Raw genomic sequence first — 14,716 nt, 5'->3', positions numbered from 1 at the left:
CGGACAAGACACAAACATTCTTGTCACTTTAAGTTTATTATTATCCTAAATATAAAATAAATATGACAAAATATGAAATAGATACGTTTTGTATTCAATACACAATAATATACAACATGTGACAAAATAGATATGATAAAGTTAGTGCAGGAAAAAATATAATTATTGTCATTAACATAGCAATAGGCTATACATAATCAAATTACCCATATTAGGGCCCAATTCTAACTTGCATGCCCATAACTCGCATTTTCTCATGCATTAGTGTAAATGGGAGAGTTGTGCCAAAATGCAAGTGACACATGGATCTCAAGTTAGAATTTGTCCCTGGGAGGATATCTCTACTTATCTAATGAACCTCTAGTGCTTTTCAACCTCGTTAGATAACTACTACAGATTTATCAGTTTCCTGTAGAAATGAAGAGAGCTCCAGTTACTGTGCCCTCCACATAATCAGGGGTTGACTATTAAATAAGGTACTGATCTACAGTACATCAGTAGTGTACTTTGTGTAACCCTTCCCATCCAAACTATACCATGATATAGCTTGTAACATCTATATGACATATCGATTTTGAAATCTACAGTATCTTCCTACCTTGTATGAAATTAATTGGGGGTACCACATTTTCATGAACGGACACCAGTCTTAGCTTTGGTGTAAAGGAAGCTTTTTGGGCTCAGTGGGTCATCAGACCTGCAACATGCTACAGGAATCACTGTTGCAGACCTGCCAACCCTATCCAACGTTTTAGAGTACCAGACGCGCGCGGCAAATTGGAGATTCAACTCGCGCGCGTAGCACGCGCCGAATTGGGGTTTTCCTTCCCCCGCATGTTCATGCGCGCGCTGTTTGTGAGTCTGATCGCAATTATAGAATTGTCCCAAATCAAGTCTATACAAGGTTGGAATACTTTCTTTCTTGACAGCATTCCATTTACACCTATGGTAAAAGTCACTAACAATATCTAATTAGAAAGAACACACAAAGGGCCTTTATTCTTGGAATTTGTTTTATATTTTATTAAACAAATAATAACAAGTTATTTGTTTAGGTACAAAATGAACAAACGTCTTATCCACGATTAAAAAAATAATAATAATCATAATTACAGTTACAGACTATCAGGTTGCGTGATCTTCGTAATGTTACGTGGAAAATACAACTAATGGGACGCAGAATTAAATGTATATCACACTCGCACAAATGCGACTAGTTATTTTTCATATTTGCATTTAATTTCTTTCACTAGCAAATGCGAGTGAACTGCTGGCACTTTAGAGCCCACTGAATGTCCATCTTATGTCCGCTAACGTTAGCTTGAGACAATTAGTGTTTACCTTTCTACAACACACGGAGTCGAAAAGGGATTTGTCCATGTGTTTACGTACAGCTGACAGTCAGCAAACACAGCATCACAACAAACAGGAGGAGGGGCAGACACGGGGTAGCTACATCGAATAACTATGTATTCATCTCCATGTCTGTTGACACAAACTCCGTACATGTCTGCGTGTTGCAGCTCGAGAATCGGGATGTTAGATTTACTCAGTGGATTTATTTTGTATTAAAATGTTTTTTTTAAATCCCCCAAAAATCAGGCCCTATTCATTTATGTGTACTTTTAACTCGGATCTCGTACCTGCATACACGGACAGAGAATTGACTCATCAGAGTATCTGTATCAGGTCTGGCTCTGGGCGCCCTTGTTGACGGAAGTGATATAAAGAGCTTCCAACATTCAGTCTGGAGATATTGTCTTATCTCACCTTCCCACACTGGACAGAGTGAGGTTATGGTTTGAAAATTATGCCCTGTGTCAACTCAATGGTCTGATTACAGGGCTGAAGAGGGTCGTATTCTGCGAAGACGTGGCACACATTCTCCATACCTGCTTCAGTGCCCTTTGCCACTATACCAAATATCCTGGAGGGGGAAAAAATGATCAAAGTTGGGATATTAGCCTACATTGTTGTTAGCTTTCATTCACAAATTATACCTATTATAATATGGGAAAATGCATGCTGAAGCCATCTAATAATGAAGAACATTACCTTGCTGGTTTGGAACTCTTGTGCCACCTGTGAAGATAAAAGTGGTAGAATTTAGATATTAATAAATGGATAGGGAAACAATCCATTCAGAATGGACTTTATTTCTGATTTGTAGGCCCCATGTTTTTCCTGACCACATGACCTTACCAGGGAAAACTCAGGGCCCTGAAACACAAGCTTTTGAAAGAATCAACTCACAGTCTCTTGTCTGGATCTTCACCACTGTAGCTGAGCATGTGTGCAGGGTAATGACGTCTGAAGAAAAGTCTGATGGGAACACACACATTCAACAGATTTCATTTAATCAAGAAAGGTCTTAGAAGTCATTACCATCATCAGCTGTAGTCATTGAAGCTCAAAAGAAAATGTAATTTAGAAAACCTTTTTTCTTACTTTCTCTGGATGTCTGTCAAAGTGACACCTTTGGGTGACACCTTCAGGTTGACTATGGTGGGTGTGATGGTGCTCAGGTCCATCTTGAAGGTGGAGGACACAGCCTTTTGTACAGCACACGGCCCTGTCAACATCTCAGTGGGGATAGCACTCAGGTAGAGGAAATTGCAAGCTAAGGAGAAGACAAGGAAGATCATGAATTAATTTGAGAGACGAGAAACCAGTGTGGTGCTTTTTATCACAGCTGTCTACTGCAGCATGCAGGACATGCAGGACACATCTGTACTGCAGATTTCTACACTTACTAGTCATTTCCTAAATATTATAGGAGTCCAAATGCTGTGTGCAATGTAACCTACTGCGACTGTTTATAATGTAGCATAAATTATTTAATGTAAGAAGTTGCAACATTGTTGCAGCTTGTGTTGCACTCATACCGCGCTGTATAAAATCTGTCCACATTAAGCAGATTCCTAATTAATAAGAAGGTGAGGAGTTTTTGTATGGGCGGCAATGAGTGAGTGTTGAATTTAGTCAAGATAAACATGAATTGCTATTTTGATACGTGAGGCTTATTTGATCTAATATAAGTTTCGTCGTGTTTAGATTGTTACGAGTGTACTGATATAAGTGTTATTCACGTGACATCCTGGCAACTTTGAGAAAACGTTATATCAGAGTTGTCCCTGTTGAAATTCGAGACGGTCTATGCATATGATGAGCCTAGCATAGAATCGTACTCTCCATTGAACGCAGGCGGTTGACGTCAACACCACTCATCGAATATTCAAAATAATATTGAAATAACTAAATGAATCCACCAATCCAAATAGAGGAATTATGTGGAAGCTTGTGGACAACGAATCCAATTGTCGAGACGAATACATAGCTATTTCGTGTATATCCAAATCTCTGGCTGTATCAAGAATACTGCGATGATCCAGATACTTGGCGGGAGTCACGAGGGGTCAGGTGATCACCTCATCTGTGAGTTTCTTGGCATGCACTACTCAACTACACAAAAGTAGGAGCTGAATAAAAGTGGCGTGTTTTTAGGGAATCTCTGCACGGCTTACCTGAAGATGCAGTTCGCTAACTTTGTAAATATTTAAATATGTTCCAAAAATATATTACGGGGAAAGTAACTTATAGTTGAACTGTAACAAGTTCAAGATAACCAATGCAGCAGTTTTCACCCTTTACGGTAAAAATGTGCAGTCAGAGTGCAGTATAACTGCAGTATGCTGCAATTCTTTCTTCTAAAATACCACAGTCAACTGCATTTACTGTACTTTTACTGCTGTATCAAAACTGCAATTTTTTTTGTAAGGGCAAGTTTACTCAGGTAAGTCATTAACAGATAATTAGCTAATATTACAATGAAACGCTGGCTCCTATAGCTAGCAAGCTTGAACTACTTCTTTAGCCAGTCACCATTAAGGCCTATCAAACTTGTTCATGAAATGATGTTGATGCATGTTATTCCTTAGAGACAGAATAATATAAAACTAGTTGATTGGCGAATTGATACCATAACTCGATAACCTAATGATGAACGGTGGGTGCACAATTCTCACCTGTCTTGGTCTTGTCTTCTGGTGCTGACCTGTCATTTGTTCCCTCCTGTCCTTTGTTCAGATCTGTAGACCAAACAGATACTATTTAATTGCCTGGTTTAGAAATTTTAAAAAAGTCCTCTTATATGTGGAATATGCTATAATTCACATCATCATAAAATGTATGTAAACATCATCTGTGGCTTGTTACCTAATAGATTTAGGCTATTCGTTAAAGTGTTATAGCATACCATGTGACTGGAGCAGAAGTTTGCAGGGTAGGGCATATGCAGTGACGGTGTGTTGGAAGACCAGGGCAGACAGACTACCTGCAAGGGGATAAAAAAAACACAGTCCAGTTGTTTTAACTAAAATTGGTTGAATGTACTTATCAAATGATAAAGTATTAATGTTGTTTCAAGGAATGTCCACAAGAGGGCATGGGTGATCTTTCTGAGTTATGGCATTACGTCAATGCACCGTAGTAGCCTTGATGATCCAAGGCAACAACAAAGCAACCTCAACATCACAAATGTGTTTGAGATCTGCATAGATTATCACAAACAGACTCAACTGTGGTTTTTCTATAGTGTGATTGTTTGAGTTGCGGTACAGCCAATAAAAATCTCCTCTACTTTCATTCATTCTTACAGGACATAGGATAGAAGCCCACGTCTCTCAAAGCCCTGAAAAGCAAACGGCTCCATCCCTCTGCCTCCCAGTTTTCAGGACACAGACCAGACATGGCTGACTCAAGACTTGTGATTCATACTTCTCCTAAACCGGGGTGTGGGCCTTTTGTCAAGATTGTTTACCATGAATGAGCAATCTGTCAAAGAAGTGTGGGATTGATAGATTGTCACACTATGAATGAACAAAGTTGATGTAGCCTACTTCTTACCAAAGTATGGTTCATGTGAGGAGCCCTTGATACGGACGCCCTTGGCCGACGATTCAATGAGAAAGTGCCTCACGAGATCTGAGCTGCCCTCCGCTACAATAAACAAGTCAAGAGTCAGGAAAGAGACAAGGCAGATAGGCAGTGTAGTATTTCCTGAAAACAAATCTGATGTGAGATATGACAGTTAGATAACATACAGACAGATGGCTTTGATTCTACTGTGACTGTGATATTGTTGATGATGTGGTGTTGTGATAATAGTGTAATATTGATAATAGTTACTACTGATATAAGAAGCCAGGATTTAAACACTATAATAACATTCCAGTAATCAAATGCTATTGAGTGTTTGCACTGCCAAAGAGGTAGACATTATGAGTAATGAGTGGCCTCTGGTTGCACCACATATTTCAGGATCAACACAGACAGACATTCCCACTCAAGTTAGCAGCAGGGAGAGTTAGGTAAGACCTATCAGGTCTTTTCAAGACACACTGGTGTTGATCCTGGCATTTAGAGTGCTTTAGTTGTGTATACTCTGTTTATAGGACTGTGTGATGTGGTGTGTGTGTGTGGTGGTGGTTCTGAGCAGCAGTGTTGTACTCAGAAGGACTTAAGGATTGTTTACCTGGTTGGCCAGTAGGGGATATATTGACGGGCACCTGGTCCACCTTCATAGCCAGCCCAAAGGAGCCTCTGAAGGATGTGCTGTCTCTCACCACGAAGGTCCCCGGCTCCTTATCTATCACTATGGCCTCAGCTACAATCACACAAATCAAATGTATTTATATAGCCCTTCTTACATCAGCTGATATCTCAAAGTGCTGTACAGAAACCCAGCCTAAAACCCCAAACAGCAAGCAATGCAGGTGTAGAAGCACGGTGGCTAGGTAAAACTCCCTAGAAAGGCCAAAACCGAGGAAGAAACCTAGAGAGGAACCAGGCTATGAGGGGTGGCCAGGTATCACAGATACAGCTCAGACAGTGCAGGGGTATCCCCATAATCACCATTGTTATCACTCTGTTGTAGACCAAGTATTAATAAAATAATTCATTTTAGTCTAAGATAAGCTTTTGTTTTCTGTTTAAACATAAATTTGCGTCTTTAAAACTTAATATAGAACATAAAATGCAACAGCGTACATACAGTTATTGCCAAATATATTGGCTCCCCATTTTTTCTCAAAATGCTTACCCTGAACTCTGTTGATGTGTGGGCGGAACCAGAACTGAGAGGTGTCCATGACAAACTTCATGGAGTGCTGGTTTCCTTGGAAATGGCCTTGTAAAGCTGAGGGACCATGAAAATAAAATGCACATGCTTTTATTATTAAATACGCACAAACCTTTTCCCAGCAGAGGGCACTGGACTGAGATTTTAGATTTTAAACAGATTGACGAGGATCATCATCATCAGGACTCACAGTGAGAGGGAGATTGCAAGGATGGCCTGGAGCTGGGCCTCTGCTTGATCTGTATGTCTGGGACCATTGCCTCTGGAGGTGACTGGGGGCTGAGCTCCCGCTCTGGAGCTCCGTTGACCAACACCACAGGGATGTCTGTCAGTGAACCGGCCAGGGAGGCAGGGCTGCTGTGGATCCCCTGGAAGTGGCCGAGTGGTGATGGGCCGGTCGGCGAGGGCTTGTTGGTGAACGGCCTGGTCGAGGACCTGGACACGTCGCTGTAGGAGCTGGATGTGCGGTAGAGGAGGAGAGACTCGGGGCTGTCGCCTTCACTGTCACTGAGCAAGGACTGATAGCTGTGGAAGAGAGGTGAGTTGAAGAGAGAATATGTTTACGGCACTGTGGAGTCCAGACAGAGGTTTGATTGAGCTTTCAAGTGTCAATCTGTGACAACACCAGTTAGTGTTGCTCTATGGAGTCATGACGGGTCTAACTTGCCATTATCTTTGCATCACACTCAGATGTTAAAGTCATTTCCACAAGCATGTATTAACAGAGTGTGAAGGAGTCTGACCTGCCCATCATGTAACTGGTTTCTGAGCCGGGCGACGTGGAGATCATCGAGACGGCACTGTTCCTGTGAGAGTGTGACATGCGCAGGGTGACCGGGGATGAACACATGCCCACCTCGCCTCCCTGCATTGAGGGCAGCCGCCGGCGGACGATACTTCCACACGGCAGTGGGGGGCGAGAGGAGGCATCAGAGAACACCAGGGAGCTTTGGGGGCTGCACCTGGAGCCAGAAGCAGAGGACAGTGGGATGGGAATGCTGCAGGAGGGGGAGACGGAGGAGAAGGAGAAGGAGGAGGTGGAGATGTTCCTTGGAGAACAGTCTCTGGGGACCAGCACACAGTTGGAGACGTCTTCATCTGGAGAGAAGTCATCTGGAGAGGAGAGAGGGAGAACACCAGAGGAAGTTGGAGCAAATGGTGCTAAATATCAAATGGATAAAGGGAATGGAAAACCTACTAGGTCTATGCAATTTCTTATATTGTTAATGTTGTGTTATCTCAGAGGAGAGAGGAAGAACAAACCGAGAGAAGCGTGAGAAAGGTATGTTCAGTGGCTTAACCAGTGAATGAATTGAACTTCTCTATTCGGCGAGAAATAAGTCACACAATTCGTCGGATTATTTTCTCCTGGTGTTTCTAACATACAGTCACGAGAAGTGATCACACACATTTAAAGTTGGGTGGTCTTAAATGTTTCCTTCCCCATAATATAAATGAGAAGTGTTGAAATAGTTGTTTTCCTATGATCAAAAATCATATCCATTGCGTGCCGTTACAGGTAAAATGTACTGCCTTTTCAAGAGCCGCATACTCGTACTCTACAGTCAGAGCAGATTGTGGAGACTTGTTTAATCTCATACGTGTACACACTCATACATCCCATTCCTTTCCCTTCTATGGCTTTGTGTCTGTATTAGATGGGCATGGCTTTATTATGTCAATACTACACTGAGTATACCAGACATTAAAAACATCTTCCTAGTATTGAGTTGCACCCCCCTTTTGCCCTCAGAACAGCCTCAATTCGTTGGGGCATGAACTACAAGGCAGCGAAAGCTTTCCACAGGGATGCTGGCCCATGTTGACTCCAATGCTTCCCACAGTTGTGTCAAGTTGGCTGGATGTCCTTTGGGTGGTGGACCATTCTTAACCAGTGCCATCAATAAGGGATCATAGCTTTCATCTGGATTCACCTGGTCAGTCTATGTCATGGAAAGAGCAGGTGTTCTTAATGTCTTGTATACTCAGTGTATACCGCACAAGTTTTGCTGGGAGGCTAAAGACAGAAGGTTGAAATTTCTCCACGTCATGCAGGCTTTTACTTGTTCAAGTGAGTCCCAACCCTGCCTATTCAAATACACCAAGCGAACACTGTGTTCCTGCTGTGAGGATGAGAATGCAGTACTTTGCCATGGAGAATTTCCTAGAGAAGTTTCAACTTGTCCCCCAAAAATTCTGGTTGACTGTATGATCCACCCGCTTGTCAGTAACGACGGGAACCTATTGAAATAGATGAGTCTGTTGCCCCATGCCACTGAGGTGAGGTGTCCTGTGGTGAGGGTGAGTGAGACGGGCGGGTCACTGTTATGTAGTGACTAGAGTTCATGTGGAACGGTGACTAGTACCAAGGGGGAGATCCGTTGATGAGTAGGTAGTAACAGTAACTATATCCATCACAATTACTGTGACCTCATTCAGTACAACCCAAGCCATTTCTTATTTGGTTTTCTAAGAATGAATACTTCTATATATGGAATTGTGCTTACTTCTGTTTTTCAGTTGTTCAGACCATGTCAGACAGTGACTGTTAAAGGTTGACTGTATTTAAAGCACCACTGTGTGTCTGCCTCAGATGTTCTGGGCGTGGTATGTTTTTTTTGTCTGGGCAGTAACCCCAGACAAATGTACTCTATTTTGTAACATTAAACTGATGTGAAATTATGGGTGGATTTTTTACATAGCCCCAGGCCATGGGTACATGAATGGGGCACAATGGAAGTTGTTATTCAAGGTTCTCAGGCTTGGTCTCCAGCCAACGTACCTGCAGATGTTTCTAGCCATGTTTTATGACGGAAAAGTACCCTAGGTCTGAACCCTTTCGTTGACTAAGTTGGACATTTTTCAATTTTCAAAACTGTTGAATTGAATGACCGAAAGTAATTCCGTAGGCGTAGGCCTCCTGACAGGTCTACGTAGAAATATCAATTAAAAAAATATATGTAGATAAACTACATTTTAAATAAAGCATGTGAGTTTGTACTGTGGAAAGTAAATAGGCCTATATTACAGCATATCAATAAATATTGGGCTTTATATGCCCTCTCACTCATTGTCCTACCTGTGTGGAGGCTGCTGGACTGGGACCTCTTGTTGAAGTGGATGGGCTCAAACGTGGGGTCCAGTTCCAGAATGAGCTGGTTCAGGTTATCTAGGGAGACGTCCAGGTCGTCCTGTTCACTGCAACTCCCGTTGGGGTCCATCATGGCGCTCGGACTGCACCCCAGAGCCACCTTATGAGCAGAGTCCAGGCAGGTACTCTGACCCACCCTCAAAATGTGATTGGGTATTATGTGGGACATGGCTCCAGCTATAGGCATCACGTAAATCTCTGAAACAGACACACCAGTAGGATTTACTCACTCTAATATATCTATTGCTGTAAATATCATTCTTAGTATATCTTGTGTAAATTCATCCGGTGCATATACAGTACCAGTCAGAAATTTGGACACACCTACTCATTCAAGGGTTTTTCTTTATTTTTACTATTATCTACGTTGTAGAATAGTAGTGAAGACATCAAAACTATGAAAAAACACATATGGAATCATGTAGTAACCAAAAAAGTGTTAAACAAATCAAAATATAATTTACATTTGAGATACTTCAAAGTAGCCACCCTTTGTCTTGACAGCTTTGCACACTTGGCATTCTCTCAACCAGCTTCACCTGGAATGCTTTTCCAACAGTCTTGAAGGAGTTCCCACATATACTGAGCACTTCTTGGCTGCTTTTCCTTCACTCTGTCGTCCAACTCATCCCAACCCCTCTCATTTGGCCCAAGCAAGTCTCTTCTTCTTATTGGTGTTCTTTAGTAGTGGTTTCTTTGCAGCAATTCAACCATGAAGGCCTTGTTCACGCAGTCTCCTCTGAACAGTTGATGTTGAGATGTGTCTGTTACTTGAACTGTTACTATAAAGCATTTATTTGGGCTGCAATCTGAGGTGCAGTTAACTCTAATGAACCTATCCTCTGCAGCAGAGCTAAATATGGGTCTTCCTTTCCTATGGCGGTACTCATGAGAGCCAGTTTCATCATAGCACTTGATGGTTTTTGCGACTGCACTTGACTGACCTTCATGTCTTAAAGTAATGATGGACTGTCATTTCTCTTTGCTTATTTGAGCTGTTCTTGACATAATATGGACTTGGTATTTTGCCAAATATGGCTATCTTCTGTATACCACCCCTACCTTGTCACAACACAACTGATTGGCTCAAACACATTAAGAAGGAAGGAAATTCCTCAAATTAAGGCACACCTGTTAATTGAAATGCATTCCAGGTGACTACCTCATGAAGCTGGTTGACAGAATGCCAAGAGTGTGCACAGCTGTCATCAAGGCAAAGGGTTGCTATTTGAAGAATCTCAAATAGAAAATATATTCTGATTTGTTTACTTTTGTTTACACTTTTTTGGTTTCATATGTGTTATTTCATAGTTTTGATGTCTTCACTATTGTTCTACAATGTAGAAAATAGTCAAAATAATAAAAAAAAATAGAATGAGTAAGTGTGTCCAAACTTTTGACTGGTACTGTACATATAGATGGAATTTGGATTACTGTTACAGTGCTTTTTGGGTTGTTGATTGGATTTGTTCCCACATCCCATTATTAAACTTTGATTTGATTAGCACGGGCGAGATCGCTAACATTGGTGTGTCAATGGGTTTGAATGGTGGTTATTGCACTGTGTCCGAACCGACCTAAATAGGACCGCTGTGCCTACCTACACTTGACCCTGCTACTGTACAAGTTATATTTACACTTTGCTAACATTTACATGTATGTATACAAATCTACATTACAGATAAAATGTTAAGTAACCCAGAGGGGAAATGTTAATAAAACTGTCTTGTTGTAAGGAACGTAATTTCAACCAGAGTTGCCAACTAAGGAAAAGCTGTCAGTTAAAGGATATTGCAATTCAACAGAACCCAAGTAGTAGGCTCATTACTAAAAGTTCAGATGTGGTACAGTAGATGATTTACACGTTTGGTTTATGATTCACATCATATTGCTTTTTCATTGGACTCACAAACATTGTTATCTTGACACAATGCTATCTTGAGTCAAATAAGTTCAAATATCACTCTTCCACATTGTGTGAACTCCACCCAGCGGTTCCCAGTCTCAATAGACTTGCAGCTGTCCCGTGAACTATAAGAACCCTCTACAAACTTTCATTGTATTGTTGATAGTATTGTCAACAAAGGTCAACTCTTTGTGAACACAGTGAAAGGAGCTGCATCTAAATATGAGTAATACTTAATTATATGAGACCTGTATACTGTTGCCTTAACAGCTACTGACAATTAACAAATACTCATATCCTTCTCTTCAGGTTTTCTGCCTACCAGTTGTTTATCAATACTGTGGTTAATTAGCATCACACATGCAAGAGTATAGGTGAGGGCCATAGTCATTCTGAAGCGTACATGTTTGACCTTAGAAGTATGATGCAATCTCTTGTGAAAGTGAAAGGTTTGCTTGCAGTGATAGTTGAGGAGATAAAGGAAGCAGTCAGAGGAAGGGTGCGTAGTGTGTAAGAGGGAGATCATAGACTCTACCCCCTCCTCCCCCTCGTCTCAGACAGGGCAAGGCACCCAGTGAGTCACAGAGCCAGAGGGAGTCGCCATGACAACACAACCCTTGTTGTCCCCCCAACATTTCCATTGCTGATACAGAAATCAGAGACCATACGTTTTCTATCCTGATTTACCAGTGGTATTTACAGCAATTAAAAGATGTGCAGATGTTACATCTAAGAACTGCTTCCTATTTTATTTACCCTTTATTTAACTAGGCAAATCAGTTAAGAACAAATTCTTATTTACAATGACGGCCTACCCCGGGGAAACCCTCCCCTAACCCGGACGACGCAGGGCCAATTGTGCGCCGCCCTATGGGACTCCTGATCACGGCTGGTTGTGATACAGCCCGGGATCAAACCAGGGTCTGTAGTGAGGCCTCTAGCACTGAGATGCAGTGCCTTAGACCCCTGCGCCACTCGGGAGGCCTTATAAAGACCCCCTTTAGTGTTGCTGTAGTGTACTGTAGCCTACCATTTCTACATTCCAGACAGAGTGAGGAAAGTTGATGCTTGAGGCTCTCCGTTATGTGACACACTTCAAAAACATTCTATCAGCCTTAGGGGCAACACATACTGTAGTTGCAGTAGCATGAGGTTGTTGCATTAGATTGCGACCCTGCGAAGGACGTCCAATCTCTATGTGTATGTGCAGGTAGCGTGTGCATGAGGTCCCAACCCACCTTCACCACGATACACTTAATTAATACTTATAAGAATAATAGATATACACTACCGTTCAAAAGTTTGGGGTCACAAAGAAATGTCCTTGTTTAAAAAAAAAATTAAAAAAAATTGTACTTTAAAATAACATCAAATTGATCAGAAATACAGTGTAGACATTGTTAATGTTGTAAATGACTATTGTAGCTGGAAACGGCAGATTTTTTATGGAATATCTACATGGGCGTACAGAGCCCCATTAGAGAGCCCCATTATCAGCCTCACAAGTCCTCAACTGGCAGCTTCATTTAATAGTCCCCCCAAAACACCAGTCTCAACGTCAACAGTGAAGAGGCGACTCCGTGATGCTGGCCTTCTAGGCCGGTGTTGCAAAGAAAAAGCCATATCTCAGACTGGCCAATAAAAAGAAAAGATTAAGATGGACAAAAAAACACAGACACTGGACAGAGGAATTCTGCCTAGAAGGCCAGAATCCCGGAGTCGCCTCTTCACTGTTGACGTTGAGACTGGTGTTTTGCGCGTACTATTTAATGAAGCTACCAGTTGAGGTCTTGTGGTGCATCTGTTTCTCAAACTAGACACTCTAATGTACTTGTCCTCTTGCTCAGTTGTGCACCGCGGCCTCCCACTCCTCTTTCTATTCTGGTTAGAGCCAGTTTGCCCTGCTCTGTGAAGGGAGTAGTACACAGCATTGAACGAGCTCTTCAGTTTTTTGGCAATTTCTCGCATGGAATAGCCTTCATTTCTCAGAACAAGAATAGACTGACGAGTTTCAGAAGAAAGTTCTTTGTTTCTGGCCATTTTGAGCCTGTAATCGAACCCACAAATGCTGATGCTCCAGATACTCAACTAGTCTAAAGAAGGCCAGTTTTAGTGCTTCTTCAATCAGAACAACCGTTTTCAGCTGTGCTAACATAATTGCAAAAGGGTTTTCTAATGATCAATTAGTCTTTTAAAATGATAAACTTGGATTAGCTAACATTACGTGCCATTGGAACACAGGAGTGATGGTTGCTGATAATGGGCCTCTGTACGCCTGTGTAGATATTCCATAAAAAATCTGCCATTTCCTGCTACAATAGTCATTTACAACATTAACTGTATTTCTTAGCAATTTGATGTTATTTTAATGGACAAAAAATTTGCTTTTCCTTCAAAAACAAGTACATTTCTAAGTGACCCCAAACCTTTGAACGATAGTGTAAGTCTATTACTGAATAATCCATACATTAGCATTTGTAAAGACACAATTATCTATCCTTGATGGATACAGTACTATAGTTTTTTGATACTTGCTTGCATAAATCTTTTTTTCCCAAAGTGTAACAGCAGAAGTATAAGTAAACACAGTATACATATTCTAATTAAATGCATTCTGTAATCTCCCTCCCTCCCATTTATGAGATCCTGTATACTGAAATATAGTTGAGGTATCTTACCTGTTTTTGTTGTTCTCTTGTTCTCAGTGTGTAAAGAAAGGGGTTGTTTATATCCCTGATGTTTCAAAGTAAATTAATCCAAGAGTATAATGCTTTTATTGGTAGCTCCCGACCCCTCCTACTGTCATCCAGTCAGCCCACTGTTTCACAAGCCCTTGCATGCAGCTCTAACATTCTGGGTTAGGTCGGATGATGTCATCAACGTGGTAAGCACATACAGTTGTAGGATATTTATTTGAGCCAGCAACAGGAAATATGAATTATATATAATTCATGGAGATTTAGAATTTATTTTATTTTACAAACATCTGTAACTAGAATGAGTGAAATTTAAAGGAGGGGTAGTGTTCTAGAGAACACAGTCATTTAGAGGGCATGAGTCTAACCCGTGTCTTATCTTTTCCTTTCAGAACGGATGTAAAGGGATAAACCCTTTCTTACAAACAATAGCCTATTGTCATTTGCTTTTCTGGGGAAGTGACCTCTCCAAGGTCATTTTTGAAACGAGTAGGTGAATGAAACGATGTCTGGCAATGTCTGACTATTGCTAATCTCCTCTGTAACCCCATAGTTTGAATGCAAACCATTTATTAACCATGTCATGTGATGTTCATTTGTCCTGTGGAAGCCTTCAAGGTCACACTTAGAAGTAGGGTTCCCACATGAAAAAATACTACAGTTTACTATAGACTACTACAGTACTTAGTATAGATTTCTATAGTAAACTGCAGTATACTGATAATCAGTTCAGTGCCTAAATTCAACACACCTGGTCTTCCAGGTCAGTTAAACCGAAAACATGAAGTGCCTGTGGCACTCCAGGACCAGGGTTACTTACCCCT

The 14,716-nt window shown here is 41.3% G+C and overlaps 1 protein-coding gene across 1 annotated transcript; it reads right to left on the bottom strand.

Annotated features, from left to right (window-relative positions):
• Positions 1-17: 17 nt before the first annotated feature.
• Positions 18-14,125, bottom strand: LOC106587857 (tensin-4). The gene is made up of 13 exons (XM_014176511.3): positions 13,875-14,125; positions 9,219-9,488; positions 6,883-7,252; positions 6,330-6,664; positions 6,101-6,196; positions 5,534-5,665; positions 4,906-4,998; positions 4,256-4,333; positions 4,026-4,088; positions 2,449-2,620; positions 2,254-2,322; positions 2,056-2,082; positions 18-1,927 (listed from the first exon to the last, which is right to left on the bottom strand). The coding sequence occupies exons 2-13, from the start codon at positions 9,475-9,477 to the stop codon at positions 1,795-1,797; spliced, it is 1,827 nt and encodes a 608-aa protein (XP_014031986.3). The 5' UTR covers positions 9,478-9,488; positions 13,875-14,125; the 3' UTR covers positions 18-1,794.
• Positions 14,126-14,716: the final 591 nt, after the last annotated feature.

Source organism: Salmo salar, chromosome 02 (genome assembly GCF_965601325.2).
Source record: "Salmo salar chromosome 02, fSalSal1, whole genome shotgun sequence".
NCBI classification, from domain to species: domain Eukaryota; kingdom Metazoa; phylum Chordata; class Actinopteri; order Salmoniformes; family Salmonidae; genus Salmo; species Salmo salar.
This window is presented reverse-complemented; position numbering and strand designations above follow the sequence as displayed.

Excerpts from the sequence above, each read along its gene's own strand:
- LOC106587857 (XM_014176511.3), bottom strand. The coding sequence starts at position 9,477 with ATGCCTATAGCTGGAGCCATGTCCCACATAATACCCAATCACATTTTG. Across the intron at positions 6,665-6,882 it reads ACCAGTTACATGATGGGCAG|CTATCAGTCCTTGCTCAGTG; the intron begins GTCAGACTCCTT and ends TCTCTTCCACAG. Across the intron at positions 1,928-2,055 it reads AAGAGTTCCAAACCAGCAAG|GATATTTGGTATAGTGGCAA; the intron begins GTAATGTTCTTC and ends TTCCCCCTCCAG.